At 55.8% G+C, this 20,610-nt stretch overlaps 1 protein-coding gene across 2 annotated transcripts; it reads right to left on the reverse strand.

Moving 5' to 3' along the window:
* Positions 1 to 1,675: 1,675 nt before the first annotated feature.
* On the reverse strand, positions 1,676 to 15,226 carry ARID5A (AT-rich interaction domain 5A). 2 transcript variants are annotated; one of them, XM_025927099.2, is made up of 7 exons: positions 15,197 to 15,226; positions 6,763 to 6,878; positions 5,147 to 5,285; positions 4,751 to 4,803; positions 4,169 to 4,266; positions 3,701 to 3,860; positions 1,676 to 3,281 (listed from the first exon to the last, which is right to left on the reverse strand). In XM_025927099.2, the coding sequence occupies exons 1-7, from the start codon at positions 15,198 to 15,200 to the stop codon at positions 2,043 to 2,045; spliced, it is 1,809 nt and encodes a 602-aa protein (XP_025782884.1). In that variant the 5' UTR covers positions 15,201 to 15,226; the 3' UTR covers positions 1,676 to 2,042. The 2 variants fall into 2 exon arrangements, with proteins under 2 accessions (XP_025782884.1, XP_086556601.1); XM_086700475.1 differs by lacking the exon at positions 5,147 to 5,285 and having other exon boundaries at positions 15,197 to 15,213.
* Between the last annotated feature and the right edge of the window lie 5,384 nt (positions 15,227 to 20,610).

Raw genomic sequence — 20,610 nt, forward strand, 5'->3', positions numbered from 1 at the left:
GCCAACTTCAGGTCGCAGCCTCTCCGCAAGGCGTAGTCCCCCAAACAGCCTGCAGAGGGCACCACCATCACAGCTCTGAACATCCTGTGCCCAAGTTCTGCCTGGTGCACACCTCCCACCTCTGTGCCAGAACGAGGGCACTGTGGCTTTGCAGATAACAAGGACCTCAGTGACCGTGCCCCATCTCAGGCAGGACCCTGCACACAACAGGTGGCCCTCGCCTCCCCCTTACCTAGGGGATCTGACCCTGTGGCCTGTGACCCAGCACCCAGGGCACTCGCAGGGAGGGTGGCAGAATTCAGCCCTCCCGCCCCTCTTTGTTCACCAGAGATTCCAGGAGCCTAGAGACATGGGCAGCATGTGGGAACAGGGGGCTCGAGACTGGAGGTCATGCCGCTACTCAGGCTGGTATCTGGCATCGCCCAGGAGGGAGGTGGTGAATCTAAGGACCCCCAGCAGAGCCAGGAGCAGTGACTACCCCCCTCTGGCTACCCCATCCCTAGGAGGGCAGCTCTCCGGCCTGTGCCCATCTGAGCTCCCCCTCCACAGGCAGCTTCCAGGGGTGGAAGCTGGAGGCAAGGCTGGATGGGATGCCTTCAGCCCTGGTAGCCCACCCCCTGGTGTCAGAAATGCTGTGTGCCCCAGTCTGGATTCTGTCATACTCAGCGGTGGCATTGGGCAAACAGAACCCATGGGGGGCCCTCAGCCTACACATCTGTTAACTAAGTGTGGGGGTGGGGGCGGGGTCGTCACGCTAGATTGCCCCTCTCATGACCTGAGGTCATGAGTATCCCAGAAGGCAGGAAAGTTCCAACCGCGCAGGTCAAAGGCCCCCGTTGGCCAATCTGAGGCTGGAGGCTGGAAGTCGGGGGCCTGGCCCCCACCCCTACCATCCCTGCATTCTGGAGCAGCACTGCCTTTGCAGGAACACGTGAAGCTCAGCAGGTTACTGTGCTGGCGTCTGAGGCCAGGCAGCCTGGGGAGGAGCGGGAAGCCTCTGAACGGGGCCCTCCTGCCCTCCCTCCTACTGACACAGCTCCCCAAACTGAGCCTTTAGCAAGGAGGTTGTTTAGGCTGCAGGGTCTGAGCCCCCAGAACAACCGTATCTAATGAACACAGATGCCCAGGCCAAGATTCTGCCCCCTTCACTCCCTTTCCCCTCTAGGTGCCTACCCAAATCGGGAACCTCCTGGGCCACCCCTGGGCAGGTGAGAGGGCTCACTGGGAGGATTGAGCAGCAGGCTCTGTAAGTCCACCACCAGGACAGACCAATCAGATTCCCTGCTCACACCCTTGACCCCCAGGGCTCTTCCTGCTGTTCATGGTTTGGGGTCCTGTGGTTTAGCTCTGAGTACTCGAATCACACCCAAGTGGCTAGCTCTGCTCAGTCACTACCTGGGGGAACCAGGGCAAGTCACCAGCCCTCTCAGAGCCTCAGACCCCCACCTGACAGGCAGTTGCCCTGAGACTCTACTATGAAAGTGGACAGAAAGCACAGGCCTGCTGAATTATGAACAGGATACTTGACCCCCTGCCCTTCGGCGGGGGATCTGAGTGGATGCAAGGTAGGTCTCTCTCCTTGGCTCCCCCAGCCCTGTCACCAACGCCTCCACCCACGAACACGCCCCAGCCTCACCTGCCCCTGTGAAGGTCCAAACCATGCACACCTCAGGGCTGGGTGGATTCGCATTGGTCTTTTATTGGATTTTCCATGGGCAGCCTGCATACCTCAAACTGCTACCCAGCTCCTTGGCCCTTCACCACGTTCCTGGCTTCTGCTCTGGGGACCTAGCTGGGAGCTGCCAGCCCAGCACCGTCTTCTCCCACGGCCCCGCAGGCTTGGGCTGCTTCCTTGAGACAAACCCAGTTTTCCCGCTGCCTCCCTCTCTGTGCCAGGCTGCCCAGACAGGGGGCACGTTCCTGCATTGGGCACAGCCAAGCTCTCCCGGGGAAGAGGCTCCAGCCCAGACCCCCGGCAGTGCCTCCCCGTCTCGGGCCACTTCAGACCCTGCACAGCACGGCACAGCCCCGTGGGCTCAGACCTAAAGCTTGGTGTTGAGGTGGAAGAAGTGGGGTGCTGCATAGGTTGTGGCAGGTGGCACGTGCCATGCAGACGAGGCTGGGCAAAGTCTGTGGCGAAGGGCACTGTCGAAGGATGCCGGGGGGAAGTGCATCAGACCGGTGGCCATGGGGGAGGGCGCTGTAGTGGCTAGGAAGTGGGCTGGGAAGGTAGGGATGACCAGGGGGCTGAAGGGGAGCGTGGCTTGGCCCTTTAAGTGGTCCGGGGTGCTGGCAAAGTTCAGCGGGCAACGCAGCATGGTGCCCCTGTAGGCCTCGGGGAGGGTGGGCCCCAGCGCTGGGCCCAGCAGGCAGGACACGGCCAAGCCGGACCCCACGGATTTGGCCCCGCACTCCTTGGCGTCCACCTCCTTAAGAAAGGGAGACACTGCCCGAAGTTTTTTGCCACCATGGGCAAAGCCCTCTTCTTCCAGGCTGCGCTTGTTGCTCAGGCCTGGGATGCTAGGGAAGGTAGGTGGGGGTGCAGGGCTCTCGGCAGAGACCTTGGCCATGGGGGACACCCAGCAGGCTTTGGGCTTGGGGTAGGGGCTGCCCTTTCTCGAGCTGCCTTTATGGAATGCAGACGGGCGGTTGGCATCCCCGCCCCACACCAACTGGGGCTCTTTGACCAGCAGGCCCTCCTCTTTGCCAGGGGGCCCTAATAGCGCCCCATCTTTAAGGCTGGGGAAGAAGTCCCGGGGGTGCTGGCTGACGGGCTTCAGCACCTCGGTGGGGTACGCATGGAAACAGCCAGTGAAGATGGGGGCTGGCAGGCGAGGACCGGCCAGAGCCTCCTCCCTGAGGCTGCCCCCAGGTGCCTGTAATCCCTCCTGAGGGGTCAGCCGGTGCCTGGAGTTCTCAGCTGGCTTTCCTGGGCTCTGAGGACTTTCGGAGAGGTGAACAGCTGGGGATGCCTGGGGGTCCCCATTAGGGCTGCCTGCCCCGTGGCGACAGCCCTCCTCCTGGCACTGCAAGGCCTCCGCCTTGCTCACCTGGGCCAGGAGCTTCTTTTTGGCCAGTGGTGACATGATGCCATGCGTTCCTTTGCAGTAGAAGCTGGACAGGAGCCGCTTGTAGGCCTCAGGGCAGCTGCTGGCACCCACGAAGGGCAGAGAGGTGCCCAGGGCTGGGCCTGGCTGTTCTGTGCCATCCCTGGGGGGCTCCTGGCTAGGAAGCTGTGCCAGGTCCGTGGCAGCATCTGTCTTGGTCTTTCCTGGCATCATCTGGAATGAGAAAAGTTCATGCCTCAGGGCTGGGTGTGAGCCACATACCCTGACCTGGGGGCCCTGGGGAGCAGAGTCACAGAGGGGTCCCAAGTGCCTCTGTTCACTCTTCCAGCACCTTTGTGAAAAATTTTCAAACGGTCTCCTGTCCTCTGAACGGGCACAGCATGGTATCAGGACACAGAGCCTGGTGAATGAGGTGCGGACTGGAGTTCAGACCCCACAGGGCCTCTCATTTGAACTGGCACAACCATGACCCTGGAGCCCCCCACGGATCTGCCGTCAGAGTAGGTTCTGGCTATCCTGGGCAAAGTGCTCTGCGGCCATGACGTGGGTGGTAAGAGGGAGGTGTTTGGCAGGGGACCAGGGGACAGGGAGGCCTGGGGACAGCTGGTGGCCCGGGCAGGCTCAGAGCTTACTTGGTCTAACCGCTTCTCCTCCTTGGCCTTCTTCGGCTTCTCAGGGGCCCCGTCATCCCCGCGGGGCTCCTTGGCCATCTTGTATTGCTTCCTGGGCTTGGAAGGGGGCAGCGGCTTGTCGTCCTCCCCCTTCAGGTGCCGCACGTATGGGAGCACCAGCCTGAGCAGGAGCACAGCGTGTCCACCAGGAGGCCAGCCTGGCAGGCACGTGCCACACCTCCCACCTCTCTCCCTCATCTGGCTCAGGAGGCGCTCGGTGTGGCCGAGCTGGGCCTGGGCGGTGATGAATGCGGTGCAGGCAGCTCAGGCTTGTACGTCCAGTGGGAGGTGTGGACGTCCTGCTCGCCACCACCCGCCCCCCCGCCCCCCCCCGCCCCCTGCCCCCAGGTCCTGCTCTGCCCCGCCCCGCCCCGAGGTGAGGGCCAAGGTGTCCTGCAGGCAGTCTCACCCGGGCCCGGGCCCCCGTACCTCTCGTAGTGGCGGCGTGTGCACGTGGCCGCGCTGGTGCTGCCCGGGCTGCCCCCCAGCTCGTCGTACACGTTCTTCCAGAGGCGGCGGCCAGTCACCTAAAAGGGCACCTCATGAGGGCACGACCGGCACACCCTCCCCTGCTGGTGGAGTCCTGGAAGCTCCAGGTCCCCAATGGACAGGGACAGGGACTGCAGTTTTGCAGCTGCTTCTCTCCCAGCAGTGGTGGCGGGGAGCTGGGAAGGGACTCGCCTGGCCGCTAGCCAGCCCTCCCTCCCAGGGGCCACTGCCTGGCTGCTGGCCCCAGCAGCTTTCCAGGCAAGGGGAGCACGAGGAAGACAGAACAGATGGGAAGACAGGAAAACTTGCTTTGAGCAGCAAAGTACAAGCCGGCAAGGCAGGCCCTCTTCCCCCACAGCACACAGCATGCAGGAGAGCTAGGGAAGGGGCGGGATTTGGGACCCTGCCTCTGCCTCCTATCTGGAGGTGGGGACAAGGCCCTTCCTCCCCAGGACCCCACAGGGTGCAGTGGGGAAGGCCTGGGAGATGCAGCATGGCAAGGACCCAGAGGTGCCTCCTTACCATCTCATAGGCCCCCAACTTCTCCACTGCTTTGTAGATCTTCCACAGGTTAACTGGAGAAAAGAGAGGGCAGGGCCCCTGTCAGCCTCTGTAGGGGGAGGGCACAACCAGCAGCCCATTCCCGTGGACCTGTCAGGCAGGCACAGAACCAGCACACACCCAGACAGGGCCACTGCAATGGATGGGTGGACTAGGCCCTGTGCACTGGCAGTCCAGTGGCCAAGGAGGACAGAGATCCGGCCCCACCCACTGCAGCCCTGTGCCTGGAGGGGGGTGCCCTTTCTGTGGGCTGGCATCACCCAGGGGTGTCCAGAGTGGAGGTGCCTGCCCTGACACCCTACCTGGATGGGATCCCCTGCCAGGCTCCCCCTCCCTGCCTGCACCCCAGGGACGCACTCTGCTTGAAGCCGAGATGGGGCACCCTCTCGATGGGCGTGTGTCGCTCCTTCATGAACTTGTAGAGGCTGACCAGGAAGGCCTGCTCCTCCTCCCGCTCCTGGTCCTCCTCCCGCTCCCCGCCTGCCTCGGGGGAGTCCTGGGGAAAGAACAGGAGGCATTGGGATGAGCCCCCAGTTGGTGGGTGGCCGGGGACAGGCGGAGCCACTGGCTGCTGGGGAGGAATGAAGCATGTGGTCCCCAACCGCAGGAATGGCTCCCATAGGAGGGAGCAGGCTCCCAGCATCCAGCTTACGGCTCTGGGCTGGAGTGATTTGTCTCTTGGCATGAGAAAGACGCAGTTGTCAGCTGTTAGTACCCAGGACCCCAAGTCAGGGTCCCCAGAGGCCCAGCTCCAGAGACAGCCATAGGAGCAGCCCTGCAGCTCCCCAGGCCTCTCTCCAGGCACAGAGCACTTCTCTATCTTGCTCTGGATTTGTTCTATCTGTGTCTCAGCTCCTCTACCAGACTGTGAGCTCCTGGTGGCAGGCTCAGAGTCCCCAAGCCGAAGGAGCAAAGGTGCTTGGTGTTTTCTGGCACTGCGGGGTCCTGTGTCCACTGAGCCATTGCTGTGGTGGCCTGCCTCTCTGAGCTGCCAGTCTGCGTGCTGCATTTAGGGTGGTGAAGCCCTATCCTGGGTTCCTGACACACTTCTGTCAGGACGTTCGGTTCCTGCTTCCAGAGGGGCAGTGTCTGCTGATGGTATTCATTTGGCTGGTGGCTCAGGGCAGTGGGGTATGGTTGAGCTGGGGCTCAGGGCTTGGAGAGCAGACAGCTCCCAGGTCCTGGATGGGGAGGCCCCAAACACCAGAAGGATGTAAACCATGAGGGCCTAGAACAGTACAGACAGCTGTGCATTCCCAAAACATTCTATTCAAGTACCGTTTCAGTGTTTCTGACACTGAATGAAGACCTCCGATAATGAATGGCACGCAAACTCATGCGTCACCTATGAAACTGTGACGCACTGGAGACCAAGGCAGCTGGTCTTGTGCAGGCCTCAGAATGAAGGCACTCCCTCGGCAGCTCTTCCGCGCAAGCTGTGAAAAACCGTTACCATTTGCAACTACTCTTCTACGTGAATCAGGATTTTTACTCCAGGCTGTGCCACCAAAGCAAACGGCCAAGATGAATGGACGTTCAGGCCAATGCTCCGCTGGGTCGCCCACGGCTCCCTCTCAGACCCTGCTCACCGAAATGGCCTTAGTGATCTCGCTGAGGGACTCTAATACCCACGCTGTAAACTTGGAGGGATGCACGGATGTACACGTGGTTTTACATCTTAAAACAGTGCTTTTATCGGTTTCATTCATCAGGGCTCCAGGCACATCTTCATTTGATAAGAGGGTTCTGCTAGGAAAACTAAGTCTGAAACCCCTGCCGTGGGTCACGGGAGGATCTTCCTGTCCCTGGCTCCCAGCTCCCCACACCTGAGGGCTGGGCCCGGCTCAGCAGACTGGAGCGTGGGGAACACATCCTCCTGAAAGCTTGGGGAGTCCCGAAGTTCACCTGGGAGGCTGTGCACAGGTGAGGGGGGAAGGGGCAGGGAAGAGGCCCCCAGGGGTCGCCCAACTCACCTCCAGATGGATGGGGCTCTGGCTCCTGCTCTGTTCACCATCGCATTGAGGGGACACAGATGGGTCTAGGGGATCACCCTCCTCTGACTGTTTCCTTTTCCCTTTGACAGGAGGTGCTGCAAAGAGGGGAAGGGGTGGGGGAGGGGGGAGAGAGAGCACTTGAGACACAGGCAAGAAGAAACCGGCAGTGAGGAGAGGTCCTCTGGGAGAGATGGCAGGTCCTCCCATCCCCCATCTGAACCACCAGGTGTGGAGCGAGTCCTCCCCTTCCTTCGGCAAAGTGTCCCCTGCCTCCTGGTCCCTGGCTGCACACAGGCTGGCCCTTTACACACACCTGTGGGCTCACCCCGGTGGCCAACTCTGCTCTCCCTCCTCTCTGCCAGGCTCACCTCCAACTGAGCCCCACACCTGCTGCTGTTCCTTCCTCTGTTCCAGCCAGCTCCCCACATCCTTTGAAGGAAAATTTAAACCACCCTGGGGTCACGTCAGAGGAGAGAAGGTCGGGCCATGATGCTCAGGGAAACCCTGTCTCCAAAACCTGCCCCACATTCAGGCAGAGCGTTTTCACAGCACCTCAGCCCAACTGGGAAAGCTGCAGAGGTTCCCACGTTTGTGAGCCCAAGAGCACCACAGCGGGTGCTTGGATCCTCCAGGAATAATCGAGAAGCCTAGAAGCTCCTGTTTATGAAACATCTGACCTTTCTATGAGCATCGGCAGAGGGCTAACTGTCCCTCATTAGGCCACTTGCTCCTGTCACCTGCAAGGGTCTCACCTGACAAGCCACTTCTTGTGGGTGGCCCTTCCCAGCCCCCAGCCTAGCACAACCATCTTGCTCCGCTGGGCACCCTCGGCCACTCACAGCCATCCGGACTGAACTGCCCACTGCGCATGTGGCTTCCTGACAATTCAGTGAAGCCACACAGTAGGCGCCGGGTTTCAGTGAGAAGGAGCGTGTCTCACAACAACGTGCATGGAGGGCAGGAGGCGCTCGACTTTACCAAGGGCAGCCACAAGCTGATAGTTCCAAGGGCACAACACCCGTGTCCCTGCAAAAAACACTGGAAACCGCCTCCAGCCCTCTGACAAGCTGGCAGTGCACCTCAGACCAGGAGCCCCGGGCTTTGGATCTCCCCTTCTTTCTAACCTTCTCTTCCTTTTTGTTAACCTAGTATGAACGCTCCCATTTTCCCGGTTTGCTCCAGCTCAGGAAATCCTTACCACTGGGCACCTACGAGCTCCCCTTTCTGTCCTGGAGAGAAAAAGAATCGCCGTGACAACAACAAACCCACACCAGCGTGGCCCACGAGGCCAGAACCTCTGGCCACGGGATGGTGTGCCCTTCGGTGGTCGCTCATGGAAGCTTCACCCTGCTTGCAACTACTCGCTTGTGCCGCACGGGTCCCTGGCTCTTCCACGTGTGTTCTCTTATTTAGTCCCAGAAGGGAGCTCATTTTTTTAAAAAGCGTTTATTTTGAGAGACAGAGAGACAGTATGCGTGCACACACGTGAGCGGGGAAGGCACAGAGAAGGGGGAAGAGAGAGAGAATCCCGACGTGGGGCTCGATCTCACCACTGTTGAGACCACGACCTGAGCCCAAATCAAGAGTCAGGCACTTAACTGACTGAGCCACCCAGGTGCCCTCAGGAGGGATCTCATTTAGTTTTGTTTTTTTTTTCTTTTTAATGTTTTTATTTATTTTTGAGAGAGAGAGAGTGTGAACAGAGGAAGGGCAGAGACAGGGAGACATAGAATCCAAAGCAGGCTCCAGGCTGTTGGCACAGAGCCCGATGTGGGACTCAAACTCATGAACGAAGATCATGACCTGAGCAGAAGTCGGATGCTTAACTGACTGAGCCACGGAGGGGCCTCCAGGAGGGATCTCCTTTTATTTTTATTTATTTTTTTTTAATTTTTTTTAACGTTTATTTATTTTTGAGACAGAGAGAGACAGAGCATGAATGGGGGAGGGTCAGAGAGAGGGAGACACAGAATCCGAAACAGGCTCCAGGCTCTGAGCTGTCAGCACAGAGCCCAACGCGGGGCTCGAACTCACGGACCGCGAGATCATGACCTGAGCCAAAGTCGGCCGCTTAACCGACTGAGCCACCCAGGCGCCCCAGGGATCTCCTTTTAAAGAGGGGAAACTGAAGCCAGAGAAGCTAAGTTGCTTGTCTCCCTGGGAGACCAGGGTTCAAAGTAAGTCTGTTGACCACCAATTCAAGTGGCCTGGCCTTGCCACCATCGTGGTTGCTGTTGTCATCACCAGCATTTAAAAAGCCTTGATGAGAAGTCCAAATAAGCCTGGAAGAGAAACCAATCCTAAGGCTTGTCAAAGAGAAAGGCACTCAGGCCTTCTTCTCAGGCTGGCTTCTGACCAATCAAGACATGGTCAATATCCAGAAATAACCAGGTGTTAACAACTGACCTGCCCCCACCTCCCCAACTGATGCCCTTTCCAACCAAGTTCTTGGTGACTCTATGCCTCAGTCTTCCCTTCTGTGAAATGGGAAAGACCCTGGAGTCCTTTGGCCACTCTCCCTGAATTCCTAAAGTCCACGGGCCAGGTCACAGGCACAGCCACTTTCCCCAGCTCTTCTCCCTGCCCTCCTGCCCTCTCCACCTGTCCTTTTTTCTTTTTAACATTTGTTCATTTTTGAAAGACAGAGACAGAGTGCGAATGGGGAAGGGGCAGAGAGAGAGGGAGACACAGAATTTGAAGTAGGCTCCAGGCTCCAAGCTGTCAACGGAGCCCCGATGCAGGGCTCGAACTCACAGACTGCAAGATCGTGACCTGAGCTGAAGTCGGGCCCTTAACCAACTAAGCCACCCAGGCGCCCCTCTCCACCTGTCTTCACACCCTCTCTGCCTTCTTTCCTGCTTGCTCAGCTTCTCAGCATCAAAGGACTCTCTCCACCCGGAGTCCCTACATGCGGTGATCCCGGGGCTTCTCACTGGAGCCTTCCTACAAACTTGGTATGTGACCCTTGTAAGTGGCTGCCCTCAGCTGCAGAAAAATAAAGTGGTAGGATCAGTACCCATTAGAATCAACAGGGAGCGTTTTAAAGACATTGGTGACTGTGTCCCCCACCCCCAGTCTGATTTAAGGTTCTGCAGGGGCATCAGTTTAAAGCTCCCCAAGGGATCTTAAAGGGGGCAGACAATTTGAGAGCCACTGGGCCAGAGGAGCTCTATCCCTTCTGCTTGGTTCCAGAATTGGTGAGCTCTGCCTGGGCCACACTGAGGGGAAAATCTCCTGGAGCCAGGCACTCAAGTTACCTGGAAAGGAGGTCACCAATCTGAGCCGTTTAACCCCAGACAGGAAAAGGATTAGAGCTCTTGCCTAGAGCCACAAAGGGAAACACTCTCTTTATCTCTGTGTCCAGCTGAGTCCCCAAATGAACTCAGCCTCCACTCTCTCCCAACCAGGCTAGCATGCTCTCTGCCTGGCAGGGCCTTCTGGGCCCCACTTCCACAGCCTCAGCTGAGGGAGAGGACAGTCCTCTCCTTCCTTCTCCAGGGTGCCCTCTGTCCTGTCCCTGGCTACCCCAAGTCATGGAACCCCAGGGTTCTAGATCATCTTCATTTGGAAGAGGGTTCTGCTAGGAAAACTAAGTGTGAAACCCCTGCCACAGGTGACAGGCGGGTTCCCCTGCCTGCCAGGTTCCCAGCTCCCATACCTTCCAGTGCTCTGAGGAAGGGCTGGGCTGCTCTCCCGGCTCTGCAGGGGAGGAAAGAGGCTCGGGGACCGGCCATCCCAGTCTCCCAACCACATCCAGCCTGCAGAGGCAGAAGAGTCCCACCTGCTCCTGAGTGACTGCTGCTGCCCAGGAACCTCTGAATTACTGTCCTGCTATCGCCACAAAGCCTCAGATGCCCCACTGTAACGGGAAGGTGGATCCAACTTGCAAGAAGAAAACCACTGCTGGTCAAAGGAATGTCGTTCAGACATGGCTTTTTCCATCCAGGAAGCAATAATGACAATAATGATGATGATGATTTCATTGTTTACTGTGAACACAGCTGGAATCTATAAGGTATGAGATGGGGATCTAATCACATTTCCCCCCAACAGTTACATGTCCCAATATTGACTGAGTGATGCCCTTCCCCCAGTGATTTGAAATGCTACTCTCCCCGTAATCTAAAGGTTTATAAGGAATTTATAGGAGGGGTGCCAGGGTGGTTCAGTCAGCTAAGCGGTCAGACTCTTGATTTTGGCTCAGGTCACGATCTCACCGTTCATGAGATCCAGCCCCACATCGGGCTCTGTGCTGACAGTACAGAGCCTGCTTGGGATTCCCTCTCCCTCTCTCTCTGCCTCTCCCTGATTTGTGTGCTCAAGCTCTCTCTCTCTCTCTCTAAATAACAACGAAAGGAACACACCTGAAACCGTTTCTGGAATTTTCTACCGTTTCCTTCACTGTGGAATGCCAGTACTCATGCATGCTGTTTTAACTGTAAAACAACTGACTATCCAGAGGGCAAGTCCCCCATCATTACTCTTTTTAAATAATTACGTGAACTTCAGGATAATTTGTCACATTCCCTTAAAAAAAAAAAACAAAAAAACAAAAAAAAAAACTGGGGTTTTGGTTGAATTGCATTTAAACTTAGAAATTACTTTGAAGAAAGAGAACACCTTTCTGATTTGGCACCTTCCTTTTTTCAGGACCACATGTCTCCCCAGATTCAGGTCTCCCTTTGCTGTCCTCAGACGTTCCTTCTTAAAGGCCCTGTGTGCTTTCTGTTGAGCTTACTCCTTGTGTTTTGGGCAGCTAGATGACAGTGTGAGAAAAGCTTTGATAATCTACAGCAGGACTTGGCTCCACAGTCTCTGTTGTTTCCTCCTCTCACTGTTGGGAAGAGAACAGGAGGCTGCTGGTTGGGCCAGGAGTTGAGCCCTTGGGCCCTTGTGACTCCGTGCCGCACTGGGGAGTGAACAGGGGTGGCAGGGTGCTTGGGGGTGGCGTGCTGCCCAAAGCCCTTCTGGTATTAGGAATCTGATCTGTTTAACTCCATGGCTTGTGTTAAAGTCCAAGCTTAAACCCCAGCTCCTGAAACCACAGCAGTGAAGAGGTTAGTTTCAGTCACTAACTCCAAAAGAGGACGCTCCCTGGAGTCTACTGGTTCTCAAGAGATTCCTTACTTCCCTTTCCAAATCATACACTCCACCAACTCAGCTCAGTGCTCTGCCAGGCCGTGGACTAGGCATTTTTGTACACCGCTTCACTGAATCTTCCCAGCCACCCAGTGGGTTCTATCTCTCCCCTTTTACAGATACAATACATGAGGATCCGAGAGGTTCATCACTTGCCTGAAGTCACCCAGCTTACTAGTGGCAAAGCTGGGATTCAGAACCAGAGCAGTCTGACCGTCCCAAAACTGAGCTCTGAGATCTGGACTTCTTAATGGAAACAGGGAGACGCCAAGCTCCTTATCTGCCCAAAGGGTGCAAGCTTGCTTCTCTCCCTGAAAGAAGCAATCTCCCATCACACCACTCCTATTAATCTGCTAAAAAGTCTGGCTTCTGCTGACAAGCTGAAATCAGGTAAGAGTGGGAAGGGGCTCTGCTCCACAGAGCTGCATCTTTTATCAAGTCAGCCACTGCTTCTGTACTACGGTATCCCTTTCATGGGTGGGTGTGCTAGACCCCCATGGGCCCGATGTTCTAAGCAGGACAAAGAAACAAGGCTTCCGACACAAACCACAGACAAGTGTGTGTGTACCCACGCCCCTCAGTGGGATCCGAGGTCTGCCTGTGCTGCTCACTCCCCACTGTATCTCACTGTCCAGAGCAGCGTGAGGCCTGGAACAAGTGCTCCATAAACAACCACATGGATGCAGTAAGACCACGTGATCTCAGATGCTCCTGATACCCCAGAGAGGGGCTTGGGCTGTGACTAGTTCAAAGCCATAGAGCCCGTCGGAGACCCAGTGCCAGACCGCACCACTTATATCTCTCTCCTCTCCTCTTCTCTCTCTTTCTCTTGCCCTGCCCCGCCCCACTCACCCTTGGTGTGATGGAAAGGAAGCAACACTTCCTTTCATGAAAAGTCACCCACTGGGAGCACTGCATCAATTGCGTCAATTACGACAATAATGGTAACAGCAGCCCAATAACAACCAGCAGAAACCGCCCCACCTCGCCTAGCCCCACCTCGCCTGAGGTTGTTGGCTTAAGTTTCTCTTAGTTTGAGCCGGAGCTGAAACAAAGACAGCCTTTGAGGCCGCCAGTCCACTCTGTGGCCCAGGAGCCGGCTGCCTGGCAAAGTCTCGGTGCGGAGCTTTCTCCAGTGGGCAGTTTGGGGAGGGAGGACTGCCAAGGGCTGAGGACGCATGAGCCGGACAAGGGAACCCCGAAGGGTGCAGCTTCTGCCCCAGCCCTGCCTCAGTGTCTCAGCTGGGGCACAGGAAAACGGGGTTTGAGAGCAGCTGGGGCCAAGATGACAGTCTTGAGAGAAATATAGAAAGGTAGGTGGCATGGGGGCTCCAAATGTGAGACTACCGTCTCCTAACCGCACTAGGACTCTTGCCCCCTTTAGTCAGCTCTGGTATGTCCTAAAAGACCCTATGCCAGGATAGGCTGAATACCCACTGTCCCCCCCCCCCACCAAGTCTGGGTGGTATTTGATAACAGTAACGGCTCCATGTAAGGACTGTCTCCTAGGTCCCCATGAACTTTAAGTTTGTGTTCCCATTCCACCTAGGGAGAAACTGGGTTCAGTGACTTGTCCAAGACATGACCCACGAGTAGAGACACAGCCAGGACATGAGGAAGGCTGCCTAACTCCTGCCAGGGGGCACTCCATAGCCTTTCAGCGTTTCCACCCTCCTGGTAGAGACCCCAGGGGGCTAAGAGGGAGTGTGGGCAGCCCCTGGCCTACCATCAGGTAACAGGAGGGCAAGGGGGAGGGGAGAGGTCTTGGGAGGTCTGCCTCCCTCTCACTGCCAGAACTCACTCTAAGCCTCAGTTTCTCCACCTGTAAATCAAAGGAAGAGGGACTGATCCCCTGAGGTCCTTTCTACCTCTGCCACTCTATGTTCCACACACCCCAGACGGGTCCCCAGGGCTCCGGCGGAGTATGGAACTCCACTCTGGGCGCTAGACTCTCTAGTCACTATCTCCTACCCCTCCTTTGCCCCAGGGGGCATGTAGGCACAGAGATGCTGACTCCCTCAACAGTGGTGCTCCGGCGGGGGGCGAGAAGCACCTGTTAATCCTCCCCTCGGCCCCGCGAACCCCTCCCTGACAGCGGACCGGCCGAAAACAAAGGGACGCTGGACCCGGCCAGCACAGTGCCCCCGGACCTGCACCCTGAACCCTCAGAGTCCGGCGCTTAGAGAGCCCCGCCACCCTCCACCCACTTCAGCGGGGCTGAACCCCGCCTGAAGGCGCCCGCGGACACTCTGCGAAGGGACCTGCGAAGGGACCAAACTCCGCAGCTCCGGCTGAGCGCGAAGGCAAACATCTCTCTCCTTGCACGGTCGCAGCCTGCGCTTCAACTCTCTCGCTCCCCCCCACCCCCACCCCCACCCCCGCCCCATCACTCCCGGGGCCGCCACCTAGTCCCTTCAGGAGACCCGAGGAAAGAGAAGACACAAGAAAGAGGACGATAGCAAAGAGGGAAGATAGCTCTTTCCTGCCGGGCGGGTGGGGGAGGGCAGAGGAAGGTGGACAGGAGACAAGAATAAGAGAGAACAGAGAAGAAAAGAGAAAAAGGGAAGAGAAAAGAGAAAGAGAAAGGGTAGGGGGTGGGAAGCCGGTAACCGCCGAAGGATCAGAACACCCCTTTGCTGAAAGAGGAACAGTTGATTCTTCAAAGTGCATTGAGCAAGTTCTTCAAAACCCGCGCAGAGTCACTTTCAGGAAACGGCGGCCGCAGTGGAAAGCGCCCCGCGCGCGCCCAGGGACCCCGGTGCCTCTTCTCGGCGGCGCCGGCGGGTTCTGAGAACCGCGGGGATGTGACGGGGCGGGGCTGGGGGGGGGGCAAATGGGGGCTGGGAGGCAGAGAAACTGCTGCGGACAGCCTGTCACAACAAATTAGCTGAGACCAGCTCGAGATTGAAACCACAGCAGGAAGTGGGATGACAGAACCGTACAGGACTTGGTAAATTTCAGCCAAGAGACGACGAAAAGAGTTTCGAGATAAACGTCCGGGAAGCCCCTGGCCGCCAAAACTTTTTGTCTCTCCTTTTTTCGAAGAGTGAGCGCCGACACCCAGCCTCACCCCTCCCGCGTAGGGTGGAGGGCGCTGGCGCCCCAGCGGGGCTAGGGTGCCCGCGCCTTCGCCCCGGAGTCCACCCCCGGCCCCGCTCCGCCCCTCCTGGGGGCCCGGATGGCCACGAGGGCCCGGAGGGCACCTGGCAGGGCAACCTTGCCCTCCCCACGAGGCCGCCAGCCCCGTCCCGGGACAGGCCAAGGAGCTGCTTACCCATGGCCCGGAGAGGTCCCTCGGCGCCCGCCCGAGGCCCTCCGCACGCGCGGCTCTCCAACCCCGCGCTCTCCGCGCAACTGGCCCTTGGCGCAGCAAGCCTGCCTCCTCCCCACAGCCCCGCCCCGCCCCGCCCGGGCACCGCCCCCGCCCCGCTCTGGGCTCCGGTTGGTGGGTCCAATTCATCCGCGCGGGGGCCGGGGCCGCCCCCTGAGCCCGAGGACCTCTGGGAGTTGTAGTGCGCTTTCTCTCTCCCCAGGCCCAGAGACCGAGGTACCTGAGATAGGCAGGACACGCAGGAATCGCTGCTGCCTGTGCCTCTAGGGACAAAACTAATCTTGGAAATAAAATTCCTCGTTGCTCGTCAACGGGACCCTGGGGCTGAGTGGGTTGAGCAAAGTGCATCTGACTTTGACTTGAACTGGGTCCTGGGTATTTTCCAACTCCCACCCTGCCCAACATAGAAGTAGAGGCGGTTGGTGTTAGCTAAACAAGGACCCCAGACCAAACTAGCAAGTCCTTTGGTCAAAATTCTGTGGGGTCCCAGAAACTCTTGGGGCAATGTCTGCAGATGTCACAAGGCCAGGGACTGGCAGCTACAAAGCATTCCAACAAGGGAGCATGACCCCTGCTTGGGGAGCTGAGGGTGAGGCTAGAGTGGAATGGGCACCCGAGGAGCTGCTGAGCCCGCCGAGGCAGCTTCCACCGCAGGGAGGAGTAACTTGGCCAGGTGCGCAGCACAGAAGAGGAAACTGAGGCTCACCTTTGAGAGCCCAACGTCTCACAGCATCATCCACAACAGCCAAAAGGTGGGAACAAGCCAGTGTCCACGGACAGATGAATGGATAAACTGTGGTGTGTCCATATAATGGAGTATCATCATTCAGCCTTAAAAAGAAAGGAAATTCTGACACATGCTACATGGATGAATCTCGAAGACATTATGCTCAGTGAAATATGCCAGTCACGTAAGGACAAATACAGTATATTCCACTTATACGAGGTACTTAGAGTCCAATTCATAGAGACAAATAGTAGAATGGTGGTTGCCAAGGGCTGGGGGAAGGGAGGAAAGGGGAATTGGTGTTTAGTAAGTACAGAGTTTTCGTTTTGCAAGATGAAAAAAGGAGCAAAGGATGGTGGTGATCTATGCACAACAACCTGAATAACCTTAACGCAACTGAAATGCACACTTCAAAATGGTTACAATGGTAAATTTTATATTATGTATATTTTATGGCAGTTTGAAAAAAGAGGTTGAGGTTTCAACATTTGGCTAGCTAGGACTTGAACCCTGTTCCTAACACATAGTAGGCACTCACAGTTTCTTCTGTTGATTATTTTAGTACAACAACTCTAGATATTTCCCATCAAATCGCTGTCCCCATTTTACAGGGTAAAACTGAGGCTCTAGGAGGTTACTCGCCTCAAGTGATACAACTGGCAAATGGCAGAGGCTGAGCAAAACCCAGGCACTGGGGCTCCAGAACAAGCCTCCTTAACCAGTCACCTCAGCCATTTCTCAGCAGTGCCGTTAACAGAGTCAGGGACAACAGCCTGAGGAGAGAGCGGAAGGGAAAGACACAGCGCTGGTGAGGAAGTAGTGGGCCAGCAAGATGCCCACCAGTAGCTTCAACGGAGTCCTGGAATCCAGGAGTGAGGTGTAGTCTTGAAATACCTCAAGGTATTGAGGAACCCTCGTACCCAGGCACCCACCAAACTTTTTGGTACCCATTACTGCCCACCTACCCAAATGGACCAGGGCTGCAGGTTGGCGGCAAGATCTCCCGCAGGCTCACTCCAACATAGATAACACTTTGAGCCCCTTCGTCTCCCTCACGGTGGGTTGGTTCTTAAGAGCCAGCACCTGGAGATTTGGTAACAGACACATCACCGACAGTATTTAGTAACTGCGCACAACAGTCGTTATCATGGTGATGGTAATGATGTGCCCCGCTTACCAGTTTACAAAGTCTCCAGGACAGCTGAGGCTGTGGTGGCCGGCCCTGCAATGGGATGCCATCAGGAAGTTTAATGGCCTTTCTAGTCCCACTTTCACCCATTCTATCAGGATTGATTGCCTGAGCTTCCGTTCAGAAACCTGCGTGCTCCCCTCAGGGTCACAGTCTAGGCCAGATCCTCCCTCCTGAATTGATTAGGCCCTCTGACAAAGAACTCACTACCTTACAAAGTAGCAGCTTATCCCCCCAGGGAATAGGGTTATTCTGCCATCCAGGCCGCGGCACACTTACAGACAGGGGCTGTTGTGCAAAGCCTCAGCAAGTCAACACCTGCCTGTGCCAACCTGAGAACAATATGATCTAAATTTAATTGCCTCCTGAGGCAACTGTTTGCAATAGAACGTAATTTACAATGGCCAATAAATCTTGCAGGGGAACAACATCTCCATTTGCCTCCCTAAAAGCATAAACACTTCCATTGCTCAAGCCTCTATCTCACACACCTCCACCTCTTGCCCACAGCCACTCTGCCCCTTCACCCTCTGTCCATGGGGTCCCGGCCTAAGACAGCCTGAGAGGAGTCTCCTCGCCCCTCAATGTCTTGGTGTCTTTCAGTGTGTCTCAATAAAAACAAACAAGCAAACACATAAACCCCACTAGTAAATGCATTCTTCCTGGAAAACATTACAAACAAATCAGCACTCTCTGACACCACTCCAAATTCAGTGCCCTCCTTGCCCCAGAGATAAGGACTATTATCAGATTGGGTAAAATCTTCCAGAACGTGCCCTTTGCATGTTCATAAATATATGTATCCATGGTATAAAAAATTATTTAGCTTTGTTTTATGTGTTTTTAAACAAATAAAACTTTTTTTTTTTTTTTGAGAGAGAGAGAGAGACAGTGTGCGAGCAGGGGAGAGGCAGAGGGAGAGAGAGAATCCCAAGCAGGCTCCACAACCCACAGAGAGCCTGATTTGGGGCTCGTTCCCAAGATCCCAGGACTGTAGGATCATGACCTGAGCCGAAGTCCACAGTCAATTGCTTAACCAGCCACCCAGAGACCCCAAATGATACATTTCTAATTGTTCCGTTCTTGCTTTTTTGTCCAACAATAGATTTTGGAGATCCCTCCATGTCAGAACACAGACCTGCTTGTCTCATAACTCCTGGGCTGCATGCCTTGGTGTGGCTCTACCACAGTATCTTTAAATAACTCCCTCTTTAATGGCCTTTCATCTTTTTTCGATTACATGAATCCTCTGAGAACATTCAGGACCACCTTAGAACACTTCAGGGCTCAGAAGCTCACAAAGCCTTCCCGGAGCCTGAGCTAAAGCTAAAAGCTGCCTTCTCCTAACTGCAACCTCCGTGTCCCAGCACCCCTTGCTGGCCCAGTTCTAGGAAGAAAATCTGGCCCTGGGGGTGGTTCTTCTCTAGGAGCTCACAGAGCTGGAGAGACCATTCAAGATGTGTCCACCTGGCCTCATTTTAGAAAGGAGGCCACTAGGCCCAGAGACGTTAAGTGTGTTGCAGAAGATCACACAGCAAGTCAGTGTTGCTTCTTCTGGGACCCACACAAGCCCATCCAGCTCACTCAGGAAACAACACACAGCCAGTTTTTGCCCTGGGAAGCTCGGTTCCCAGGCTCAGCAGTTGCAAAAGGCCCCCAGGGCTTTGTTTTCAAAGGAGAAATGAAGCGGGAAGTATTTTTAACCGCTGGCCCCGCCTTGCTCCTGCCTTGCTCCCTCGTGCTAGCTGTCCAGGAAAGGCCGGCTTCACAGTGGCATTGCCACGCATGGAAAACAACAAATGCCCGAAATAGATGATACCCAAGCTCAGGAATGGAAAAAACTGGCTCATGGCTTCAAATGCCTCTTTTAGAAAAAGCCAAGAATAGCTTTCAGCCTTTGGGGACCTGCTGGGGGTGAGGGAGTGAGGAGGTGTGGTGCTGGGGCAGGGATCCAGCCAAGATTGAGTTCGCCAAGGGCCCAACTTCCAGCTGGAAGAGTTTTGGCCACTTTCCCCCAGGGCACGTGAAAACTAGCTTCCCCAAGCTCTGTCCACACTGGAAGCCCTGTCTACACCCAACTGCTTGTTCCCTCTAACCCCACCCCCACCCCCACCCCTTAGCCCTGCCCTCGCTGAATCTGGACCAACTTCCTTTGTTGGGCCAGGCCTTGGTCTGGGAGCTCCTCCACCCCACCACGGTCCTAGCTGGGTGGAAACCTGAGATTCTGCCCTTCCTGAGCCTGAAGGGTGAAAGACAATTCCCCTGTGTATGGGGGAGGGGAATGACGAAGAGAAAAAATTGGGGTTTCCATCCCTAGTCAGACAGCTCAGCTATGTGGCCTTCACCAAGTCACTTGACCTGTTGGATCCTCAGGTTCCTCATCTACAAAGTAGGGGTACTGTCTCATTTATCCAACATTTGTTGTTCGTCCTACTATGTGCCAGCACTGGGCTAGGCCCTGAGGGCCTAGCCACAACTAGAACAAAGGCCTCATCTTTTGGATCAGAAGAGGTAGCCTTGCCAACCTCATAGACTGCAGAGAATTTCTTCTTCACACGGTTACTGAGCCACACCCTGGCCCTAGGAGGGTGCAATGCCTTGGACCATGTTTATCAGACGATATACCAGGCATCTTAGGTCAATTATGTCATTTAGTATCATCTCGACCCTGTGATGTGGACACTATATTTAGCCGCTTATGACAGTTGAGGGCGCTGAGGAGCAGAGAGTAAGTGCTGGACAAGTTCAGAGGCTCATCTGCGAACAGTAAGGAGTAAAGAAAGGCCCACTGTGCGCTAGGTCCCGGTTAAGCCCCAGGGACGGGAATAACTGAAGCCTGGTTCTTTGTGTCACTTTGTGATACAAAGTAGTAAGTAGACTGGAGATCAGTACATATGCACAGGACAAAGACTTCTTAAAACCTGGGGTCTGTGCAGCCAGCCCTTTTACTTAAAATAAGATTTCAGTTGTCTCTTCAACACGATGGTTTACTACTGTCTCCCATTTGACAGAGGAGTAAACCAAGGCACATGCGGGTTAAGTGACTTGCCCAGTTGCCGCGCAACAGGGGTTTCTCCTGTAGGGTTCCCTATCACAGGCAGGTTCCCAGGATGGACGCCGCCGCACGCCTGCCCCCGGCCAAGACGCGGAAAGCTGGGGCGCGGCGCGGCAGACGGGCTACGAGAGAACTACGTCTCCCAGGATGCTGTGCGTGGGGCGTGTAGGGGCGGGGCCGCCGCGAGCACAAGGCTGTAATTTCTTGGTATTAAAAAAAAAAAAAAAAAAGTAGCACAAGCAGAGAAAGAAAGAATCAAAGCCTCAAGCGTCATGTCTAGGAATAGCCTCGGAGCCAGGCCAAGTCATTATAGACGATGAGTAATCCGGTTAAGTCATTTCTCTAAACACCATTCCTTGTAAGAGAATTAAAATATCAGTTTACAT

Source organism: Puma concolor, chromosome A3 (assembly GCF_028749965.1).
Source record: "Puma concolor isolate L17-30 chromosome A3, mPumCon1.1.hap2, whole genome shotgun sequence".
NCBI lineage: Eukaryota > Metazoa > Chordata > Mammalia > Carnivora > Felidae > Puma > Puma concolor.